At 34.3% G+C, this 24802-nt stretch overlaps 1 protein-coding gene across 10 annotated transcripts in view; it reads left to right on the top strand.

Moving 5' to 3' along the window:
- The window catches only part of Vinc (vinculin), a 36857-nt gene extending 12413 nt beyond the window's left edge, over positions 1–24444 (top strand). For 2 of the 10 annotated variants that reach the window (XM_087355787.1, XM_087355789.1), the window contains 10 exons: positions 1473–1526; positions 4638–4703; positions 5886–6011; positions 6458–6517; positions 10346–10470; positions 10777–11019; positions 11132–11222; positions 13080–13118; positions 15493–15677; positions 16112–24444. In XM_087355787.1, coding sequence (XP_087211913.1) covers positions 1473–1526; positions 4638–4703; positions 5886–6011; positions 6458–6517; positions 10346–10470; positions 10777–11019; positions 11132–11222; positions 13080–13118; positions 15493–15662 — 974 coding nt within the window. In that variant the 3' untranslated portion in view covers positions 15663–15677; positions 16112–24444. Of the gene's footprint in view, positions 1–1472; positions 1527–4637; positions 4704–5885; positions 6012–6457; positions 6518–10345; positions 10471–10776; positions 11020–11131; positions 11223–13079; positions 13119–14336; positions 14384–15492; positions 15678–16111 lie in introns of those variants that run through there. The other 8 variants (XM_087355796.1, XM_087355790.1, XM_087355793.1 and 5 more) reach the window with 6 other exon arrangements.
- Positions 24445–24802: the final 358 nt, after the last annotated feature.

Genomic DNA, 24802 nt, shown 5'->3' with positions numbered 1-24802 from the left:
CACATATTAAGATGTCTACATCCATAATGGTCATAGTTTTTAATTCTTACCATGTAGCATGTGCATTTATGTATTTTTGCAATGTGTTGCCGACTTCCTAATTATGTTTATTAGATTTTTTTTTCAGTTTCTTGCACTTCGTGATTTTACTTGTATGTCTCACAATACACATACACACACAGTTATTAACTACTGAAACTGGATGTGTGTCCTGTTTTTTTGGAAGCTGTATAGTAGGTCTGTCAACAGTAGAGTTAAATATTGTTTATTCATTACTATTTAGGATTACTGAGTTTTGTTCATTGTAAACATATGTTCTGTTCTTTAAACTGCATTTAATATGTGCATAATTTGTTCAATGAACACATTTTATTCAGTGTTTAATGTAGCTTAACATCAGTGTTGTAAATGAGGACATTTGCTATCATCTTTGTCTTATTCCTAAGACTCTTTCACGTTATGTGGATTGTCCGACAACCGAATCCTTCCATAACTTCTCGGTTTATTCTCATGCCCATTTTTCCTATTCCCACCTTAATCTCGGTATCCAACAAATCAGTAATGGATAAAGTTAGTAGTTGCAGTAGAAGCATGCATGCATTTTATAGTTATAGTTCTGCCAAACAACTCACAAGATTAATGTACTCGTGTTGGTGTTGGGCATTGGGTATTGTTGTATACCAGCCTTATGCTATTTTAGATGTTTATCTCTTGTTTAGCTTAGCTTTTCTTTCTGTGTATATATAACTGTTGTTTTATAAGTTCATTTTTACTTTGTATTAACAGTAGACAACATTGAACTGTGTTGTATTATATATCACTCAAATTTTGTACTTATACATGCTCATATTTTGAACGTGTGAACCATGGCTTTTAATAATATAATCCAATTATAAAATTGTATTCCACTTCAAATATACTGGGATTGTATAAGTGTTCAAACATAGGAAAAAGTATGCAGTAGAGAATGAAGGCAAAGTGTGATCACTTCTGTACGATCATACATAAATACATGGCAAGATAAGTGTTGAGTAATGTCGTTTTAAATTATGATTTTGTGAACATAAATTTTTCTTGGCTTTTTAATAACTGTCAACATCATGTAAAGAATGGAAGATTTTGATTATGATTTTCTGGGTTATGATGCCCCATGTTGACTTACTGGTAGATACTAATGTATTGGAGATACATCATTTTCAGTGTTGGAAGAACCTCATATCATACACATGAGGAATAATATAATGTTCAGTAGCTTATTTGATGTAAGAGTTTCGAGCATTTTTATTGTCACATGCTACATTACTCACATGAAATGTCTGTCCCCCCTGCCTTCTCGTGTAGTAATTGCCGAAAGAAGATTTAAAATAGCACAGCACAGTCTAGTGTTTTAATTGTTGGTATCTTTTTCTCATTAATGTAGTTTCTTTTGTTGTTTCTTTGTGGTAATGGTGCTCTGTTTTTGTTCTATATAGATGCTGAGTTGGGCGACATATTTAATGTGGATTTTAATTCCATTTTTGGCCTGGGTGAGGCACCACTGATTACTGATTGCTACGTAATGTGCAACCCTGTGTCTGTTTCTAGAGGTATCGGCAAGCTTAACAGTTTAACCATGCTTGCAGTTGTAGCATCCTCTGCTTCCAAATTATAGGTCAAGGTTTTACTTCAAGCTATAAACAGATCTTTGAAACACATCATTTTTACTATTCTGTGAAACAGTTATCTAATGAGAATTGCAGCATCCATTTACATACCTCACCTTCTTCTTAAGAAATTTCTACTTTAAATAAGTCATCTGACTACTGAGCCTCTCCATCTGTCTGAATCTGTCAGATTAAAGTCTTGGTCCAGAGACATTGCTGTCCTGACTGAGGTTTATCAAGGAATTCTCAGTCCCTCCAGTTGCATGCCAGTGTAGTGCCTTAAATTAAGCCATGGCTATTTTACTTCCATACCATTTCTGGTATGAGCCGGGATAGCTCAGTCGGTATAGTGACTAGCTACGGGCTGGACGGCCGGGGTTCGATCCCCGACGGGGGCAGAGGATTTTTCCTCTAGCCTCTGCGTCCAGACCGGCTCTGGGGCCCACCCAGCCTCCTCTACAATGGGTACCGGGGTCCTTTCCCGGGGGTAAAGCCGGCCGGGGCGTGATGCTGACCACTCACCCCCATCTAGTGCCGAGGTCAAGGAAGAGAGGAGCTATACCTCCTCTCACCCCAAACGCCTACATGGCGTATAGTGGGACAAACTTTACTTTACTTTACCATTTCTGGTTAATTATTTATTCTGTCATTTGATGCTATGTAGTCTAAGCTGCTGATAGTGATGTTAAATAAATTAACCACAATCCTCCTTCTTTAGGCCTGGGACTCTTTTCTTCAGAGTGTGAACCCTGCATGTTTTATTTATTCTTCAAGACTTCACCCCTTTGAAGAGTTGTACAGTGCAATTCATACAGTCCTGTTGGGTGACATGTAAAAACCACAAGTAAATAAGAAATAGCAGATACTGGAATGAATTAAATTTTGTTATAAATTAATTACCATGTGTTGAAGTGGGAGGTATGCAGCGAATGTTTTATTTTCAGGATACGTGTTATGTATGTATGTAAAAACATCCCATTATTCTCTTCACAGCCAGAGCATTGAACATTAAGTACTAGTAATAGCTCTGTGATTTATTTTGGTAAGAACTGCTACATATGCAAACTTTCTAAATTTTTTGTCCTTTTTTCAATGCGGGTGTAAGTGCATGCATGTGTGTGCATGTATTTGTTGCTTAAACATGAAATCATGTGTCTTTGCGTCAAAAAATGACACACTTTATAATTGCGTTTGTACAATTCAAACTGATGCAGTAATTTGTGAAGGAGTTGTCTTCCAGGGAATTTTTAATTAATCTAATTTGCAAAACTCACTGCTACATAATTTAGTCAGGTTATTTCAAAGTATAATCAGTCATGACCCATTCCTTTTCTTTTAAATTGCTGTCACGACATTTTCACCCTCTATGAAGCAAGAGGTTCTGTATCCGTTGCAGTTGCTCAAACCTAACCCTGCCATTGTTATGGATGGAAACGTACAGCTTGTTATATGTTGATTTTTCTTCATTGTATATCTGACAGATGAAAATGCACATGCATGCAAAATTTTTGTCAGAGGTCCTGAAGGAAAGAAGCCATTCAGAAGACCTAGGCATAGACGTGAGGGTAGTATTAAAAGTGTATTTTAAGGAAATAGGGTGGGTTACTGTGTGTTGTATTAAACTAGCTCAGGATTCACACTGGTTGTGGGCTGTTGTGAATATGGTAATGAACCTTCAGGTTCTGTAAAAAGCTGGGAACTTCTTAATGAGCTGAGTGATTATCACCTTGTCAAAAGGAAGTTATGTAGTCTGTCAGGATACTGATGTAGTTTAGGCTTATCATAACGGGTGCTAATCATTGCCATATACGTTTTAATTTTAAATGTAAAAATGTTGTAATCAAATGCTTGGGGACAAAATACTTTGTGTCTTAATGCTTGCAGTAGAGTGACTGTTGGCAAATGCACACCATGTTAATCCTTATTTCTATAGTAAAATATTATTTATCAATTGCCTTTAACATATGGTAACTCATTTCACTTGCACTTAGCATGGCCAATGTCTTTATTTGCCACCGTATAAGTAATCTGTCAATTAATACAGACTAGAAATTACAAGTTTAAATCCTTACTTGTTCACACTACTGGTTTTATTACAATATATTAAAAGTTAAAATAAATTATTATTACTTTATCTTCAAATACTTTACTGCTTTTAAACAATACTGAAGCTTGTTATTCACATTTGTAAATAAATTGCTTACTTTATCTTTCCATATCTTCCATACTCTGTAAATACATCTTCATAGGATTCTGTGCATGGTAACGTATTCTGTACCACAGTATTTTCTTATGAATGTTTACTTTTAAGTTATTGCATTTAATGAACATACAAAATATTTGTGGTGTTGATACAGTATAACATTTGCCTCTTTTATTTATTTAATTCTGTATATATAGAAAACTTGACTTCATGTACATTTTACTAAATATCTTGTATTATATTTTATGGGCAAAGGTTATTTGTGATGTTTTACTCAGACAAATCTTGGCCAATTTAAAAAGAATGCCTGAAACAAGATAAGATTTGATATGTGTATGTAAATATCTTTGTTTCTCACTTTCCATTTTTCTGACTTCAAGATATAGATATGTTGGGCACTTCTTAATTTCTTATTTATAACATGAGAACTGCTATTGATAATATTGTCTCATCTGTTACACATGCTGATATAGGTTAAGAACGTTTGTGGGTCACTGCAGTGTAATGTCTTATAAACACATGAAATTTGAGTTTGTCACAGTGGTGAAGATGTCCGTGTTGGTCATCTAGGTTGTAGTGCCATGTGGATTTGTAAGTAAGGCTCCTCAAAAATCATGGTATCTACCTGCAAGTCTACACACCATTACAGCCTGGAAGACCAACATGGACATTAAGATTCTCTTCAGGCATGCCTATTTTTTAATCTGGTTGCTGTAGAAGTGTGAGGGTCTAATGCTTTTAACCATCTATAAGAATGTAAATATTGTAAATATAATATGTATTATTTCCAGACAAGAGCCATCTGGTGCAGGGCTATCAGCCATCACAACAGCAGTACAATTACTTCACTGACAAAGGTATCAAATTGGGCGTAATGTTTTCCTGTATGGATTGTCAGTCTTAAGTAGCCTAGTATTATTAGCTGCTATTTTCACTTTATTTTATGATTTCATCATCTTTAATGTTCAGTTCTTTTGTATCTGACAGAAAATAAGAAGGAATTTGTTTACTAACACACTTTATAAGTAGGCCAACATCTGTATTCAGTTTTATTCTATACAGTTTCATTATAGACAGTTATGTGCCTACAAGATCTGGTTAAAAATCTTACTATTGGATGCATAACAATACTCTGTTTTTGGAAATTGTTTTATTTGCTAGGTGGAAATGAGATTTTTTTTAAATGGTTACCTATCTGAAGTAAAAAATCTGAGGTCCCATTATCTTAAAATCTTGGAGCAGATACCAGATTGTGATCTCTTTCCTTTGTTAATCCGGCATTCATAAGCCAGCATTACAGTTGGTACGAAATTGCATTGTTAATGCCGACATTTATGGTGACAGTATTATTTACTTTGGGTATTTGTTAACAGAATTAGCTAGTTATGGCAAGACTCAACTTTATTAATAAAGTCTTTTGGTGTGATATGTATCACATTTTACTTGTGTATTTGTGATTCTGTAGGGATGTAGATTTGGAAACATAACTGGATATTGCTGCTTTGTGACTCTTATGTGTGGTTTGTGTGGTTGAGAACAGCTTCTGCTTGTTGATTGAACTGGAATGAGATGAGTATTTTTCGTGCAGTGCTGGCAGCAAACAGTGTGCAAAATACTTTTCCAGTGAACTAACTAAATGACTATGCTACCAATAATGATTCCATAAAGAGCAGCTTATCTTATTTTCCAGGTTGTTAGTTTCTGAAATGTCTTGCATAAAATCACTTAGAAATACACCACTATTATTCAGCTCAATTTTCACCATTCTGTTACTCTCAGTGACAATAACTATGTCTAGTTTTTCCTCCTTTTTTCTATTCTTTTTTATAAACTGATGTTTGGTGAACATACGTAATGGAGAACATATCCTTGCATGTTTACTTATGACAGAGAAAAAAAATGGTATTTTATATTTACTTCATTATGTTACTGTACTTCTTCACTGACATTGATTCATTTGTTTTTGGTCTACTTGACTGTGGTCCTCCTCTTGTTGTTGTGTTTGTTGCATTTTTGATGTGGCTGGTGGTTGCTGTCAGTTGGCTCGTCGTTGAGGGAACAGCCAGGGCCCACAACTGCGGGACAACTGTCCCCTCATTCTCCCTCTCATAGGGCTCCTTATGGTGGGACAAGGGCTATTAGTCCCCTGCCAAAGTGGGCACGAGGTACTCTTCCAGATATCTGTAATGTCTTCATTAAAACATACTGAGTAGAAGAAAATATTACTAAGAGTTATTAAATTGGAAAGTATGTTCAGTATGCAAAGATTTTATTTCTTACATTGAAAAGTATAGTTCTATCAGTATTACAAATGACATTCCTTTAGGGCAAGTTTGTTATTTTAAATATGGCTCTGTTGTAATATAAAGCCATTCACCACTAGGAATCTTTCTCTTGATCTTGTTGTTCTTGGTTTTGGTGCTGTGTAGACATGTAGGTAGGTCATAAAAGATTCATATCAATTGTGGAAAAGGAAGTGTGAGATTTTTAAAATATTACAACAGTGTGCATATTTTAAGGTTATCATAACAGTAGCCATGTGAAAATTTATATTTGGATTGATATATTTGGCATAATTAGTGTTATATGGTACTGTTGATTCTTTTCATAGGCGAAAATGCTGACCTCTTATATCAGGAATTGACATCAGATGATGATCACGCAGATAGAGGTAATTTATAAGACTGCAATAAGGAATTAGGTTAGGTCTGCATTGCATCTTGCACTGTGTGATACTCTTGTGGAGACTTCAGATGTGTGACTGCACTGTTTGTTAACACATTTACAACCAATTATTGCCAATTCTAAAGGATTCTGATGATTGTACATTGCAAGTAGAATTACTGGGTTTATGGACTTTGTCCAACACATATTGTTCTGAACAGAGCAAATACTGGAGACTTGGCTCTTACACAGTTGGAGCCTTTAAAAAGATGTAACCTCAATGGATTAACTTTGTGTAATGGACCCAACTGAGTAGGCCCCATTCTCCCCACCATTTCATCTGAGGACAGAAGGAATTGTTCAAATTGTCTTATGAATTGCCTCTGAAACAACTGAGGATATAATGCCCTTTGTTTACAAAGCAGTCTTCTGTCATTTAGAGGACAAGTGTTTCCCCTGCCATTTTCCAGTTTGTAGTACGAAATGGCAGACCTGTATATTTCACGGTTTCATTGCTGCATACTTGTAACAGTCTAAATCCATTGAGAAGTCTCTTTCATTTGTAGTATGTCTTGTGAATTAACATCCAGGAATTCTGTGTATATGTGAAGAGGATTCTTTCTTTTCATTTGACAAGATTGTTTAACTGATGAGGACTCTTAGTACAATTCTTGGTGCATAGAGGTCAGTTTGATGGGAGTGAAAACAGTTTAGTGTTTGCATTTTAGAGGGCTTTGTTGCCATAGCTTGGCTCTTTCATTTGGTCAGCTGCATATCCTGACTCTTGCTGACTCATGATTGGTAAAACTGATAGCAATCATTCATTAAACGAAGAAGTTTGTAAAGATTATGCGTAGGACAGATATACTGTTTGTGTGATGAAAATTACAAAATGGACCATATTTTCTATTTGGTTAAACATTTATTTCATGACAACTGATGAAATAATATTCAGTAAATTGAACTGTGGAAGGTGAAATGTTTGCCCCACATTTGAAAGGTCTCAGATTGAAGTCCTTGACTCACTGTCCTCTTTGAAATAGTTTTGGAATTTTTTGTGGGTTTCCAAGTTATCCATGATCATTGCCTTTAAACAGGTGCACAACATACTTGATTTTTCCTTGGGCTTCAGTTTACTGAGAAGTTCAGTCACACATGTCAAGAGGATAAAATCCACATTTTAGACTGTACCTGCAACTTCCTTTGTGCAAAAGTAAAAAAGTAATTTGCATCTGGATAATGTGTGTGTATGTTATTGCATATATATCAGTTGAGATTTGTTTGGCCATAGGATTGGTAGAGCAGTGATCTGTATCAAGTTTCTGTCTACTTTGATTAATTTTAAGTATGAAACTAAGGATTTCTTTATATTGCTTAATTTTATTTGGATTTTGTTGAGTTACAAAATTTCATACAGCACCTGTAACATGTATATGCCACAAATTGTAACTCATTTTTATTCTCACTTTTCTGTGCGTTATTTTTGAAGTTTCTCTGCCTGTGTAAATAAGTATGTATTTTCATGTCCAGATTATGGTCTTCTGTGTTGTGACACCATGTATTCTTGCAGGTGACTATCAAATGTTTGGATGAATGTACTGCCTTTGTCTTTTGGGTAAAAGTGACTTCTACCCTGGTTTCAGCAATTGTAAAAAAAATATATATATTGGGCAAAAATACTCCAAGTGTCTATAAATTTGAGACAAAATTAAGTTATTTGTTATTGGTTTTAAGGAATTCCAGAGAAAACTGCTCTACCAGATCTGCCAGTGTTGTCATTGACATGCATTTTTTATCTCAGATAATATTTATAACATAGTATTTTAGTTTGGGTTTTGCATTCATCACTGAAATTCAGAGTTCGTTTGTTATATGTATGCCCTTAGCATGAGCTATGTTGTAACATCTGTAGTCTCAAATGATGCATTGTATCTGTGTTTGCAAATTCAGCATGGTTGATGTGACTGGATTGATTTTATTTTATCAGGAATGATGTTTGAAACAAAGTTTTATTATCTATTCCTTTTTAAACCCAAAATGTTTCAATTATATTTCATTTTCTTGTATTAAATATGGAAGTTCAGGTAATAAAATTCTGTTGCATGATCTGCCATTTCAGTTCTGAACACAAGTATAAGAGAAAATTTCAGTCTCTGTCATCATGGAATTATCATCACTCCCTGATGATGCAGGCAGTGTATCTGAAACTTTTGGATTTCTGTTCAGAATTGACACAGCTGATTGCCTGACAGGATTTTATAATTTTTAATTGCTATGAAAGCTTCAAGTTTTACATGGAAGTTCGGTGTCTTGCATGTCCATGCCCCAAGTAATTGTTTTGCTGTTGGTGTTTGAAGGTCATTTGTACATGATACTGTGTTTGGTTCATTGTCAGACTACAACTTATCAGGGGAATTCTATCATGACTTGGATGTAATGAGTCGTAGGCTGACTACTTTAATGCAGTCCTTGAATTCTTCTGTTCCAGTTCTTCCTCATTCATCATCTGTAGTTCCAAAATTCATCATCACTGTCTTAAATTTTCACAGAAAGTATAAACTAAAGACAAAAGAATTACTTTCATTCTCCTTCACTACAACCTTCCTCATCCCCATTCTACTGAGGGAACTACCAGTTTGATTCATCTAGAGGTTTCACTTACTCCTCCACATAAGTGTAATGGTACTGCCTTTAAGAAGGCCACTTTTGTCACTTCCACCATATAAACGCTCATCATTGTCTTTTTAAGGCTCACAAGTGATAGAGTGGTTCATTAAATTGAAGTGATGCATGTTGACTTAAAATCTGGGGTGAGAAAAATTGCTTTGATTGTTACCATAAGTGTGTTTTATTACGATTCTTGTTTGAAGTCATCTTATAAATATTCTTATTTTTGCAACATTAAGATGGTTTAAAAGTAGTTATCTGTTATGTAAATTTCCACTGGGCTTAATGGGTATTCATGTTAAGGTGGTATGCTGTAACTTTACGATATGGGACATAATTGAAATTTGTCAGTGGCTTGTTTAAATATTGTACTTGAATGGACCAAGGTATTAGATCACAGAATCCTGCATGCCATTTCTTTTTATATTATGCATTTCTGTGCAGGTACATTGCTTGACCCTTTCTACTCTATATTCAGTTTAAATCAACTGTTTTGGTTCTCTTTTAGCCTAGAAAACCATCCTTTTTGTGTAACAGCTTTGGAACTTTTGTATTTATGCTACCACTGCTTGGCCTGTCAATTTTTTTATTGCTTGCTTAGAAGATATGTTTGATTGTGCCTTTTGTATCAGGCAGAACATTCATGTTGACCATGTTAGCCGTCTTAGTCAGGCTAATACTTGAAAAATTAAAAATAAAGTCTTCCTTCTGTGGTTCACTGGAACTCCACGTACTGGAACACAGCAGAACCAGTCAGACAAAACGTTTCATTAGTCACCTCTACCACTGGATTAACACTGAACCATGAAAGTAAGACAGAAGACTTCAATTTTTTTTTGTGTGTGTGTTTCAGAGTGGTAGACAGGCTAACACAGCTAACATGGTTAAAATGAATGCTATGCCCCTGCCAGTATTGCCTATTAAGAAATGAACCCAAAGCAACATCATTGCTCTATTAAGACTGCTATTATTTCAGTGCACAATTTTACTTTAATATCTTGTATATATATATATATATATATATATCTGTTCAGAAAGACCCCAAATCCTTAGAATTATATAGAATTTTGAATTTGACTGTCATTCCATGAATGTGTTGGTATGTTACTGTTATGTCTTTATTAAATATGTGAATCTGTGCCTGTAAATTGGATGTGACTCATTACAGAATATGCTCCACCAAGACCCCCTCTCCCAGGGGGAGAGGTACCACCACCTCGACCCCCACCACCAGAAACAGATGATGAAGATGATATGTTCTTGCATGCACCATTGCCCAACCAGCCAATTATGGTGAGATTATCATCCACTTACTGTCCAAATGGGCCAGAGGTCTTGTACTAAGTTTTACAGTAGTCATGTTGAAGCACAAGGGAACTGTAAAGAAATTATCTTTCATAATTATTCTTTTGGGTTGTGATGTGTGTAGACTCAAGTAAACCACCAATCTGTTAATTCTGGGACTGAAGTCTGACCACAAACCCCCATAATGTAGGAATGTTGATCTGCTGTTCCTGCACAATAAAGGTTAAAGATTCTAAAACACTGTTTGTCACCATTTATAAAATCCCAGAAACTTACAATGAATGTAATTTTCAGATGGCTGCACATGGACTCCACCAAGAGGTGAGGCAGTGGTCAAGCAAGGACAATGACATTATTGTAGCTGCTAAGAAAATGGCAGTCCTGATGGGCCGGCTGTCACAGTTGGTGCGAGGGGAAGGGGGAAGCAGCAAGAGGGATCTCATTTCCTGTGCCAAAAGCATTGCAGAAGCTTCCGAAGAGGTAACACGCCTCGCCAAAGAGCTTGCTAGGGAATGCACAGACAAGAGAATGCGAACGGTAAGTTGCGAATAGAATCAGATGAAATACATTTATGATATTTAAAAAGTGTAGACAGAAACCTTTCATCTTATTGAAATATTGTTAATTACAATAAAATTTGTGTTTATAGAATCTCCTACAAGTGTGTGAGCGTATTCCTACCATTGGCACACAGCTCAAGATCTTGTCAACAGTTAAGGCAACGATGTTGGGTGCTCAAGGTAAGATAAAATAATATAAATGATTTAGTATGCTGAAATCCAAGTTATGCATAATGCCATGTGTGAACTAGATGAAGGCTTTCTGCTTTAATGATCAAAGGAAGATAAAAATGTTACCAGTAGCATTTGAGGTTTTCGTGGCGGTGAGTCTGAAGATGGCTGTCTTCTCGGCTATAGTGCTCTGAAACATCAGTAAACTTCTTCCAGACTACACAGTGCAACAACCCAGAAAACAGCCATCTTCATGTTGTTGTCATTTGACAATTTTTTTACTGCCCTTCATAAATTTAAGTAAATTAGTGTGGTAGGTATGGTGATCTGGAATTTCCTGACAAGTGGGAGAAGAATTTGCTAATGACCATTTGTTAAGATTTATTGGAGAAGATCTAATAGTTTGTATTTAGAAATATGCATCACAGACAATGTTATGTCTACTCCAAACCATAGCAAAATATTGTGTGCAGTGAACAAGTTGAATTCTGTGCTTTTTTCAAAAAACTGTAATATTCAAATATTTTAATTTTGTTGGCCTTCCCTGTACAGAGTGTCATCTTCCTTCCAGTTCCAAGCTAGGATTTTTTAAATTTAAATTTGACTGACTCGGAAGTAAATCCCAGATTAAAGTGTGACTTTGGATCAAGTAACATGATTTGCTCTAAGTAGCAAACTACCCTGAACTCAACCTCAAAACTCACATCTGAGAACTGTTAAACTAGGATGAGAGTGTTCTCACCCGCACATTTGACTGAAATTTACTGGAGCACATGTATTTAGTTCTCTAGCTATCATCAAAGCCCTTCTAATGATAGGTAGACTGCACACATTTTCCTTCCAACTACTACATTTTACAAAGGACCTGCAGAACATCTGAATATGTCATTCAGAAGGCAAGTTGAAGACAGTGCCCTATGTGGTTAGAAGGAATTATCAACAGTAATGGTATTTTGTGTATGGTTTGGTTCGAAATTGCTTTAAGCATATTGATTTTATGTGGTTCAACATGTTCAAGTCAGGAGTGTAAATATGGATGTGAATCATATTATATTATATTAACCTGTTGTTTTTCTAGTGTAGTCATTTATGTGTACATAATGTAACTAGCACAGTAGCTGCTCATAATTTATCTTCAAACCTGTATTTGAAATGCAGAAAAATGGATATGTAAATATGACTTGAAATTTCTACATACTGTTTGTGTCAGCTCTTGTGGTCATATGTTACATGCTAAGTGGATCAGAATGTTGTGTACCACTTCATTCATAAGAGTTGACTCTATAAATGAATTGGATTTAATTGAATTCGTTGGGTGTGACCTTACCTGTTCGTGGCTTTTGTACAATTCTGCATTTCTACAACAGGAGGCATTTAATGGCTTGTGTCTGTATATAACATTGAACTTATGCTTCTCCCTGTAAGCTTCAGGAGTTTACTGTTGTAAAATTAGTGTGAAGTGACCTGTCATACATTGCATATGTTAAATTATAGATTTTGAGCTCTTTCAATACAGGTGTTTCAACAGATTGAATGTTTTTAACATTCTAATAAATAAATACACTCATGTTATAAAATACACAGTCTGTATACAAAATTTAGCATTTTTGTGATAATTCAACTGAACTTAATTTAATTTAATATGAAATGATATAAAAAACGTGTATAATTTATGGGCATTAATTTATAATTTTCTGTTTGTACAGAAATTGCCAAATTGCTTCACACATAATCTAGCAACATTGCTTTTCAGAAATAGCTGTGAACAACATATAAAATCTGCTAAAATAATGCTGCTGTATTGTACTTATAAATAATGTGACTGTAGTGAACGCTTCTTGCAAATTGTTCTGTTTGTTTTAACAGAGGTGATTCCCCGGATGGACATGGGAGAAATTCTTGGGGGTAATGGCCAGCAGTCTATATAGTTTTAAGTGCTTGTATGTGTGGTTGCTTCTTGCATGATTCTGCAGCATGAATATGCGTCTTCTGCACCTTACACTTTAGTTTAAGAAGAATAGCAAATTTGTCAGGTAAATAAGTGATTTTCAATATCCAGGTCCTTACTGATTACTTTATAAATGCTGCGTGAGTATTAAAATTAAATCCCATTTGTAGAAATGTTTGTTTCCTAGGATGTGACAAAGTTTAAATATTTGGGAACACAGCATTAACAAATCAGAATTGCATTTACAATAAAGTTAAGAACAGATTAAATTCAGGGAATGCTTGCTATTATGCAGTTCAGAATGTCTAGTCTGCCTGTGTGCTGTCTAAAAACATAAAGATTAAAATGTGCAAAGTTACAATCTTTTGTTGTTTTTATGGGTGTGAAACTTGGACTCTCATGTTAAGGGAAGAACAAAGGTTGAGGGTGTTTGGGAACGGGGTGTTTAGGAGAATATTTGGACCTAAGAGGGATGAATTGATCGGAGGCTTGATATAATTTCATGAGTTTCACAATTTACACTCTTTACCAAATATAACTAGGATGATCATATGAAGGAGGATGTAGCACATATGAAGGAGATGAGAAATTTGTATAAGAGTTTGATTGGAAAGCATGGAGGGAGAAATTAGTTAGTATACTTATGATGAAGGAATACATTTAACAAACAACTTACCATACTCTGTATGGCAAAGTTACGTGTATGATCTGAGTAAAAGCCGTTAATTTTCAGGGATGTCATTTGTGAGAAATACATTTAAACTAAACACATAATTTGTTATAACTTTCTTAATTCAAGTAAAAAATTGTGAATTATCATTGTAGGAAGAGGAATATGTCTTTTAAAAATAAAAGTAATGAAACTGCTCTTGTTAGAAAGTATTTTCTTTGAAGATTAAAATGTTGCATTTTCATTTGCACGTAAAGACCTGAAAGGTTGTGGAGTGTTTTGCTTCTGGCATTTATAATGTAAGTATATTGTCTCTGTGCATGTCTGTTTTAGTATGATGCTTTCGTGTAGTCAGTTATTCTAAAGTCCAGTTTTGCTTCAATAAAGACGTGCCTGTGTGTTACTATTTTAATATCTTATGGCTCATAGATTAAAATGTTACAAATTGAATTGAGGAACATGTGTGTTTGTGTTGTTTTGTATCGCAACATTGGTGATTGGAAAGGAAGCATGTTTGGCAACAGTGAGTACTTATGAATGATTTTAATGTTGCTGATGATGTGATAGTATATGCAACTGTTGGTTTTACTTCAGAATTTTATTTTATGATACTTTCATGTTTTCAGAAAGTATGACAGTCTGATTTAAAATTCAGTTGGCTATGTTCTCACGTGCTTCAGCGTGAAATTTATGTTTACAGTGAAAAAATTAAAACTTTTCTTTCTTCTATTTAGTATGTTAGTAAAAATGTTTGTGTTTAAATGTGTGTTTTAAAGTCTGAACCTATTAGAAAGTGTTGTGACTCAAAGATGCAAACTTAAATGCTTTCTTACACTTTTTCATGTCAATGATATTTAAGAAACAGAAAAGTACAGACTCTCCTGTAATGAGTTTTTGTGACAATACTGATGAAAAACAGTTATAAATAATGATAAAACTTAATTTACAAGAAAATGAAGGCACTTTTTTTTACATCTGTGAAGATACTAACTATAAAAATGTGTGATTTAAGGTTTTGAATCCTGGAGTATGTCTGCACCATATATTTCACCACTTAAGTTGTTAGTGTACTTGTCATAATTGGCCTCCTCGTCTCCAAATTCTGATATACATACTTCTTTATAATTTACTGGAATTGAAAAGAGTGAAATTGATGATGCAATGCTCATTTTCTTTACACTTTCATGTCCTGCTTTCGTACTAAAAACCCTCCTGTATTAAGATTTAGCGTCTCTTGAAAGTACAGAATGACCCACTCTTTTACATTCATATTGGAACTGTCTTCATCTCAGCATTTGGTTTCTCACAGGTTATGAAAATTATGTTTCTTGAAAATCCAAATTCCCCATGGAAATGCAGCAAATTAGATAGATACAAAGTAAAAATATATATATCTGTACATTACATTGCTGTTGGAAGAAATTAACACTTGTTGACAACGACTTTGTTATTAGTTTAAAGTGTAGCCAAAAAATATACTACTGTAATTATCTTTGCACTGTTTGATGTGGGAGAAGTCAACAGATCTTTTAATCAGATAACCAGTTGCACTGTATGATGAGAGACTTTATATGTGGATGCAGACATGTCTGAACAAATGCTTTTGCTCATTTTCTGTTATATTTTGAATATAATGAATGTATTTCTTCAATGTGATGTAGGCACAGAGGAAGATCAAGAAGCAACGGATATGTTGGTGGGTAATGCGCAGAACCTAATGCAGTCTGTCAAGGAGACAGTTCGAGCAGCAGAGTCTGCATCTATTAAGATTCGTACAGATGCAGGTATTCGCCTGCGTTGGGTAAGGAGACAGCCTTGGTACCAGTACTGACGTGTCCAATGTGAGGTGAGTATACTGCTAGAACAGGTTTCTCATTTTTTCCTTAATCACAATTCTGTATTGTTCTTGTTGCATGGAGATTTTTTAACAAAAAGATCAAATATGACCATTGTACTACTTCAGTCCTGAATCTGTGCCAGTCCCCGTACCCTCTGATGTGGGTCCCTGAGGGGAATTCGTAATTCATTAATCATTTTATCATTTCATGCTATATGGTGGTGTGCTACCGACAGTGTCATTAAAAAAAGCTCAGACAAATCTGTTTCTACCCTGAAGGAGGAGGAGGCGGCAGCTGTAAGATTCATCAAAATGTTAGGTTTTATTCCAAAACAAATCATGTCCAAAAATTCTCACTCTTGTCATCCCTTACCCAGTAGATGATTGCACTGAAATGTAATTCTGTTATTTAGTGTGAAATGACTACATTATTTGTGTTGCAGTGGGATGATAAGAGTCTGCACTCAACCCATCAGTCAATCTGCCAAAAACAGCTTACTGTCTGTAGACAAATCTGCATTGTTTCCCCATCATACGTACATACACTTAAACATATGTTGACTATGATGTAAAGTTACTTACCTTGGAAATTTTATGTCTTTGTACAAAAATATACAAGAATGAAGTATGTCACTGTTACAGAATGTTACATAAAACCAGCCACAGTTCATAGATTGGACCGGACAGAGTGAGAGAACAAAAATTATTATCCCCCCAAATAAAAATTTGTCTCTTTCTCTATGTTACGTTCCTGGTGTTGGTGTTTCACCAAAACACTTTGTATCAGTACACAATTTTCTTCTGAAGAATTATATTATTTGTGTGGCTTAAGCTGTCATAAATAAATTCTCATGCACTGCATTTCCAGAATTAGCAGATTGATTTATTAACTTTGAGAGTTAATCTCATTTAACACAGTCAGACATTATTTGATTTTGCTTTGTAGTGTAACAAACATGTTTCCTACACTTATTGTTTATGTCATATGACAAGAATTTTTGGAGTGGAGGTCAATTTATACTGCTCAAGTTCTTCAATGCTTTGTGACGTTTCTTCCCCTCCCCTCTCTCTGTGTCTTTTATTTGGTGCCTGTTGTTATGTGAACAATCAACCCTCAGGCCAAGAATTGTGTTCTCATTTCAGCTTTAAAGAAAAAGGATAAATGGCAATGAACTTGTTAGTTAATGGACATGTGAAGGGTGATAATAAAGTAATTAACATACAGAGATACACATTTTAGTCCAACATTATGATGTTAAAACCACTTCTAAATTTTAATTTTTGGTTGTCTTAATAGCATCACTCCTGTTTTACCTTATAATTAATCTAAGTGGTGTTCATGAAATTTCTTGGCTTTACTGCATAATATATTAATACATTTTCTTAAAATATTTTAGATGTTGAAACTGTGATAATTTTCAGCATGACGGCTTACCTTTGTCTTTGAAATTCAGTTATCAGAGAGTCTTTATGTGGACTACTTTGGAAAGTTAGAATTTTATGGATATTAAGGAGGATTTGAGGTTTTCATGGTGGTGAGTCTGAAGATGGCTGTCTTCTGGGTTGTTGCGCCTTATAGTCTGGTAGAAGATTACTGACGTTTCAGAGGTCTCTCTTGCCTCCATCATTGGGGCCCTGATAATGGAGACAGCAAGGACCTCTGAAACGTCAGTAAACTTCTACCAGACTACAAGGCGCAACAACCCAGAAGACAGCCATCACCTTTATGGAAATTGTAGTCAAGAAAGTATTATGACTTCTCCAATATTGCAGTGATGTTAGTTATACTCGTGTAAGTCACTTCTGAAGATTTTAATAATGGGCTTTTATTCTTTAGCCATATTTCTAATGCCATCCTAGGTACTGACACTTATACAAGAATCAAACTTTGACGCATTATAAACCAGAACCATATAATTATATAAAATATTGTGCCCACAGATTTATTTATGTTGTTTGAACTTTTATAGAAAATATTATTACATATATATTTTTATAGATTAGTGGAAGCATGCTAGAGATTAATGTAATTGCTTAACATACTTTGCGTGGATGGGACAAGAGGTGTGCACCAGGTATTGGTTGGGAAGCCTGAGGGGAAGAGACCGCTGGGGAGACCTAGACGTAGATGGGAGGATAATGTGAGGCGGGATCTATGGGAGATAGGAGTTGAAGGAGACTGGATTTTGTTGGCCCAGACAGTCCAGTGGAGGGCTTTGGTTAATTTGGTGATGAACCTTTGGGTTCGGTAAGCCATCTAGTTAGTTAGCTTAAACATACTTACCTGACATGAATCTCAGTGAAATATCAGGTAATAAAATATTTCCAGTTTTTAAAAATATAAAGCACCAGCATTTTGGATATATTTTGAATATCTTTATTTGTGTATAAAAGCATTTATCTTCTGTACATTGTATGTTTTTACTTGTAGATAATACAGGACATGGATTATTAATTTTTCATGCCATTATGAGTAGAATTAATTGTAATTTTCAGTGTTACGCTCTTCATTATTCATAGAGTTTGTGAATATCTATAAAGCGTTTGCCCTCATTTATGCTTCTGTAATCCATGCAAAGTGGTCCTGAGTCCATAAAATAAGGTGCCTTACAATGTGCAAGAATTCAACATCTCTACTGAATGAGGTACTTTCCCAAAATATTTTTGTGTCAGATTATAGCTACCTGTATTGTGTATATAATAACTGATCCTGGGAAACGAATTGAAATGGTGTTGATCTTGCAGACCAGTGATATGAGCCTATCAGTAATCTGTTGATATGGAATTGAGATTATTGTCTAGATTTATTGTTATAATCCAGAGAAACTTTTTATGGTTGTGTTTGACACTTTCTAGGTTCATGTGGTATGAACACTTTGCATGGAAGAATCCAAAATTTGAATTTACCTGCGTGGTTTTTTGTAATCCTCTGGTATCATGTTGTGTGTTATCTATTAGTTTTAAACCTTCATAAGCACCCCTAACATTTTATATATACCATTTAACTAGGATATGATAAATGGCATGGAGAAACAAATTCGTTAACATGCCTCATTATTTAGTGTGATTATAGATTTTGCCTGAGGGTTGTGTGTCTGTAACAGATGGAAAGGAAACATGATGTCTCCGTCATCTGTATCGTTTAATATTATAGATCGTTATGATTGTTGTAGCAATGATCTATTTTTCTATTCTTCTTGTCATCATCTCAATAACTGAGATGACAAAAGCTTCTGTAGTTCATGTTCCTATACCAATACCTCTTTCTGTGTCTGTATATGATAATTTGTTGCCACTAATCTGAAAGTTTAAACTTTAAAGCTATGTTGAGTACACAGACATTACTTGAAGTGAAATGTTAATATTGAGGTGGAATCCCAAGGGATGACAGCTCTCAAATCTGTGCAATATTACTTGCTGCCATTTAAATTAAAATTAATATCATGTTGAAATGCAGTTCCCAGTATCAACTGGATACTTTGTTTTTTTCAGTTGGTTTAACAACTGTCTGTTGTCTTTTAAAACTTATCTTCAGAGAGAAATAACAAATGTACGTGTGAAGGAATGACGATTTAATATCACCTGGGGCCAAACTACTCAAAACATTGTTTTGCTTCAGGTAAAGTTCACAAAACTCATGGTTTATTCAATTCTCATAGCAGTTCATTTTTGCCAAGTATATCATTAAATTCATACATCCACAGCCTGAATGAGATTTGAACCAGTGACCCTGTGATGTAAGGAAATAATTGAATTGCATGTTTTCATCTGTATATCAACTGCACATTTTAGAGTACACCATAAAAATTCAAAAGAAATTTTTCGAAATTTATATGTTGGGGCTGTGTATTACATAATCATACCTCTTTGTAAATGCGAGGAATGTGTAGCACTGCTACATGTGATGAAATATTCACATTAAGCTGGAAGTCTCTCTTCTGGGTTGTGATATCATGACTTGTACATTGATACAAAATGTCCACTAATGTTGAAATTAATCTTCTATCATGATTCATTTCATTATAAATCTGCCAGTTTTTCTAAGGAGCATCATGATATTGAATGTTTATCTTCTTGAGAAGAACTGTGATGTGTCTAGCTAAGTAGTTAATACTACACTGAAGGTTGCTGGAATGTTAGTTTACATCCCACGTGTAGGAAAAATATATAGTATTGTACGTACAGTATTACCAGTCTTGTGTAAGGTAACATTCAATTTTTATATGTGCATATTTGAAGGTATATTATATCAGATAAACAGATGACGTTTAATTGCGTGATTTACTTGTCATTGCTCAATGACCTTATATTTTCACTCTGCAAGAGACCTAAGTTATCACACTTTCTTGATTTCATACAGTGATTCAGGATAGGGTTCAGTTCTCATTAATGTTAAAGGATCACTGCAGATGACAAAATACTTGTGTGATTCAAGTGGAAATGTTGAACATATTATGAGTATATAGCATATTTAAAGCTTTGAATGGCTTGTTTGTGTGTTTCAGTACAGTGTTCTTATTACATTTCCCAGTTATATAAACCTGCAAATTACGGAATTTTCATTTCATGCAGAATATTTTGCCCGGTTTAGCAATTTAAGGTTAAATATTGTTAGTAACTTTGTATTTATTAATAGTACCTGAGTGATCTAAGGCACAGGTCTTGACCACTCAAACACTGGGATCATGGGTTGAAATCCCATTCTAGGCTTGGATGTGCCCATTGTTTTGTGTTGTGCTGTTCAGTGAAGGCACTGGGTTGACCACTCGTCTGAGGAGTCCTACCAAAAGTCTGAATAGATTCATAATTTAGAAGCAGTTCTAATTAGAATAGGCCATAAGAACTGAAGTTGTAATTAAATGTGTTTTGCAAATTGTATTATAGTTTGCCCACATGACTGGACAGAAATAGCTGCTGTCCACTTGACTGCCATATATAATACATCATATTTGCAATCACTACAGTACTAAGGCACAATGCATTTTTAACTTATGGTATAATTCAGTAGACATGCTGAATTTTGTGGATATTACGTATATTAAGATTTTATTGTCAGTTGAATGTAAGGGGTTCTGACTGCTGGTGTATAATGCACTAGCAATGTATCTTGTAACATTGAATGTATATACATTGCACAAGAGGGCTGCTATTATGATTTCTTTTATTTGCTCTGTTGACTGTATGCAGTGTGTTTGATGAAAATACCAGAAAATGGTTTGCTTATCTGTCCAAAATAATTTTCAAAGCTGAAAGGAAATTACTATATTGTTAATATTAGAGAGGAAGGAAGGAGAATTGGAAACTTAGTTGTGATAAAAAATATATAAACACTACACTTTTAGTCCATTCTCTATATATACATTTTTGTAGGCTGAGGTTGGTTACTGAAAGCATATGGTATGTACGTATTGATCAGGGGCAGGGCACACATGCCCAGCTAGCACTTTAAATAAACAAAAATTGTGTCTTATTTTTGTGGTTCATTGGTACTCCATACACTGAAACACAGCAAAACCAATCAGACAAAATGCATCGTTAGCATTGTTAGCGAGCCCCAGCAAGTCAGGTGTTTTTACATTTGCTGCAAGTGTCTCAACTAGCTGGCTAACAATGCCTGGCCATATGAAGGTGGCTAATAATTCATTTTATCTGATTGGTGCTGCTTTTTTGCGGTGTATGGTGTACCACTGTACCATGAAAGTAAGATGAGGCTTTTTATTTTTTTATTATTTTTTTATGAAGTGTTTGCTGGGCTCACATTATTAATGTGCACACTCCACCCCTGATATTGATGATAACATTTCTGCATAATTTTGAAAGCATGCCTATCGAGAACTCAAGACTCGCCTGACTGACTTGTCTTGAATTTGTTCACTATTCCTGTGAACTTTTGGCTATAATTCATTTACTTAATCTGGTTATGTTTCAAACATGACAGTGTATCTTGATCAAAAAATGCAGTTTGGCGGTTGTATTAGGTGAACATTAAAAATGAAACTGCAGAGAAAAGGTATGTATAATGTTTGCCTTCAATGTTTGGCATTATGCCAGTTCAAATTTGATCCAGAATTTTGATAATAGTGTGTCAGTGAATGATTATACCCGTTTCATATTAAATAATTTTCTCCAGGTACTTTCCCTCTACATGTATATAACTGCCCTATCACTGCAGAAGAAAAAAATTTAAGGCAGGTTTTCAGCCAATTTAGACATTGAAAAACAACAAATCCTGGGTCAGATTTGAACTGCCCACACATGTGGTGCAAGGATTGGAATAAGAGCACTAAGATCTTTTAAATTGTGCGAGGAGGTGAAATGTTTAATTGATTATTGATTTGTTCATGATTTTAATTATAATTACGTTTGTAGGTTATTCAGTTACCTAGCCTGTGTTATTTCATACTGTGTAAGTATTCATGTGAGTGGAATATCCAGATGTTGCTAGGTATTTTCCAGAAATTCATTTATTGTTATTTTGATTTATTAGGTTGTTCACAATTATCATTTTGAATGAATACAAAGTTCATTGATTATTTGCTTACACAAACAAAATCATAGTCAAAAGACAAAAAGCACTACCCATAAAAGACAGGTTACTGGATCACAATGTCTCAGCCTAATTAGTAATAAACTGTTATAAAATGATGTGTTTGAAAGCATATTTCATGTAATTTTGTTGTTGTGATAATGATCTTCCACAAAGCATCCACATCATACATTCAGAAGGTTGCAGACCTAATTAAAGAACTAAGATTTAATTATTTACTGTGCTATATTATTCTAATCCTTTGTGTTCCTCGCTGGTGTTTTTCTCCCCCCTCATAGTGTCACATGTTTCACAAATGCGAGACGTTGAAAAGTATTATAGCACCATCAGAGACACTGTCTTCACATTTTTAAAGAGTCCTTTGTGGGGGGGAGGGGTGTCAGTCTGTGACCCCATGTAACATGGGGCACCTAAAGTTGTCACATTCTGTAAATGAGTTGGAATGTTTCACATTGTAATCTTAAGTGAAACTGATACATACTCACTTCAGATTCGTTAATTTTTATTATTATAAAACAGCAGTTGAGCCGTATTAGTACTACTAGAATGTATCTCTAAATTAAATTACATTAAATTGTAGAACCGTAATATACAGATTTCTTTTGTGTTTGTTATAAATTACCAACAAACAATCATTGTGCCAAGGAATATTTGTATTAATTACTTAAATTGAGACACATGACTGTTAATATATTTTTGTTTCTAGATAAGTATATTATGAATGATTTACATGATTTAATATATATACCAATGTTAAAGGATTATCTGGAAATCTCCTTATACAAGCAGTTGCACACGTGTTGATGGACATTGTGATAGAAATCTGCAGATTGATTGATGATACCAGTTTAGTGTGGACATTAAATGTTCTTATTTCACTTATGCGACAGACATAAGTGGGCTACTAGTGGTGATGAAGAACACACACAGGATTTAGAACTGTGATTCAAAGTGTTCTTTCAGCTTAAGTTCATATGTGCCTTGAATTACAGGTTTTTCCGTTCATAGTAATAAAACTGTTTATTCTTCTTAATGAAAACTAGTTCTTAGTCATATTTTATGCATTTTTATTATGCTCAGCCCAACCTTATCACTACTTGAGTTTTCCACACTTGCATACTAATAGAGCAAAGGTAGTGAATTCAACTGTTTATGTTCCAGATGTAGGATATTCATTTCTTATATGAACTTAATCCCAAAATTCTTTTCATGTCTCTTTTATTTGTAATGTGTTGTTTATATAATTACTGCAGTACTTTTCATCTCTTCAACACAACAGGTATTTTAAACAATTTGCTTAGCAGAATATTACATTTGTACTTCAAAATTATATTTTGCTAAATTTACTAGCAAGCCATGAACACAGTTTGCAACAGACCCAATGTATCTGTGAAAGTGGATTGAGATGTTTAATATCTGAAAAGCAAATGACTTGACTGAAAGTTGCTTTTGTGATAAACTAATTGTTTTCAGTCAGTGTAACTAATCCATAATTTTTTTATCAGATAATACAATGTTCACTGATGGCTTTGTATTAATGTATGTGAATAACTGGACTTCCAGAATTTATTATTATTGGTGTTCCTTTTATACTCAGAATGGCCATAATATATGTTGTGCTGTATTCAAGCTTTTTTAAGAGGAATCATATTTGTATTAGTATAATTTTATCTGAAGATCAGTCCTCTACATTGGCAGAATTTTATTAGTTATAAATTCATTGCTCATAAATTTGAAAAATGGAGGATTTATTTTAACATGAATAGCTAAGTAGTTATCTTTTATCTTTTGGTACACAAATTTCAATGGGACGTTTCTAAAATTGTTAGTCCAAGTGTTCATTAAAGTAATGTCATCTTGTTTCTATGTGGAACTGCTTGTTTCGGTGATTTTTAGAACTGATGTTATAAATATCTCAGCTTTAGGAAAAAAAGAAGGTACAATATAATGACCAGAAATAAAACAGTTTCTTGTGGAAGAATAAAAATATGTTTGAATGGGAAGATGAAATGAAGGCATGAGACACATGCCTATTAATTATGACATCTTCCTGTGCTTACAATTTCCATAAATAGGAAGTGTAATTTTTTGTCTGACTTCTTCATGTATATTCATTTTTGGGATGTTTATTCTTACATTGACCTAATTTAATTATTAATTTGTTATAGTAATGTACTTTTGGTTGTGTATTGATCATAATATTACAAGATTATAACAGTTTATTAATAATTATTATCTTTTTATATGATTATGATATTCCTGTATTAAATGTTTTATTATTTATGTTACTTAGCCATCCTTTCTACAGGCTTTTTTCCAGCACAATACACAAGAAAGTTGAGTGCAACTGAAAACAAAACTATTGTTGAAGATGACTCTTCTTGGTTGTAGCGCTGTGTAATCTGGTAGAAGTTTACAAATATTTCAGAGGTGTTTGCTCTCATCACCTTGATGGTGGAGGCAGCAAGAACCTGAAATCCTACTTAGTACAACTGGTCCTCATATGACAACTATTGCCTCATATGGACTTCTTACTAATGTTCATAAATGATCACTGAAATAACCCTACTGAAACAGACAGAGCAAA

This window comes from Zootermopsis nevadensis, unplaced genomic scaffold (assembly GCF_977971745.1).
Source record: "Zootermopsis nevadensis isolate Lab colony 2312 unplaced genomic scaffold, Znev_1.0 Znev_ptg000025l, whole genome shotgun sequence".
NCBI lineage: Eukaryota > Metazoa > Arthropoda > Insecta > Blattodea > Termopsidae > Zootermopsis > Zootermopsis nevadensis.
This window is presented reverse-complemented; position numbering and strand designations above follow the sequence as displayed.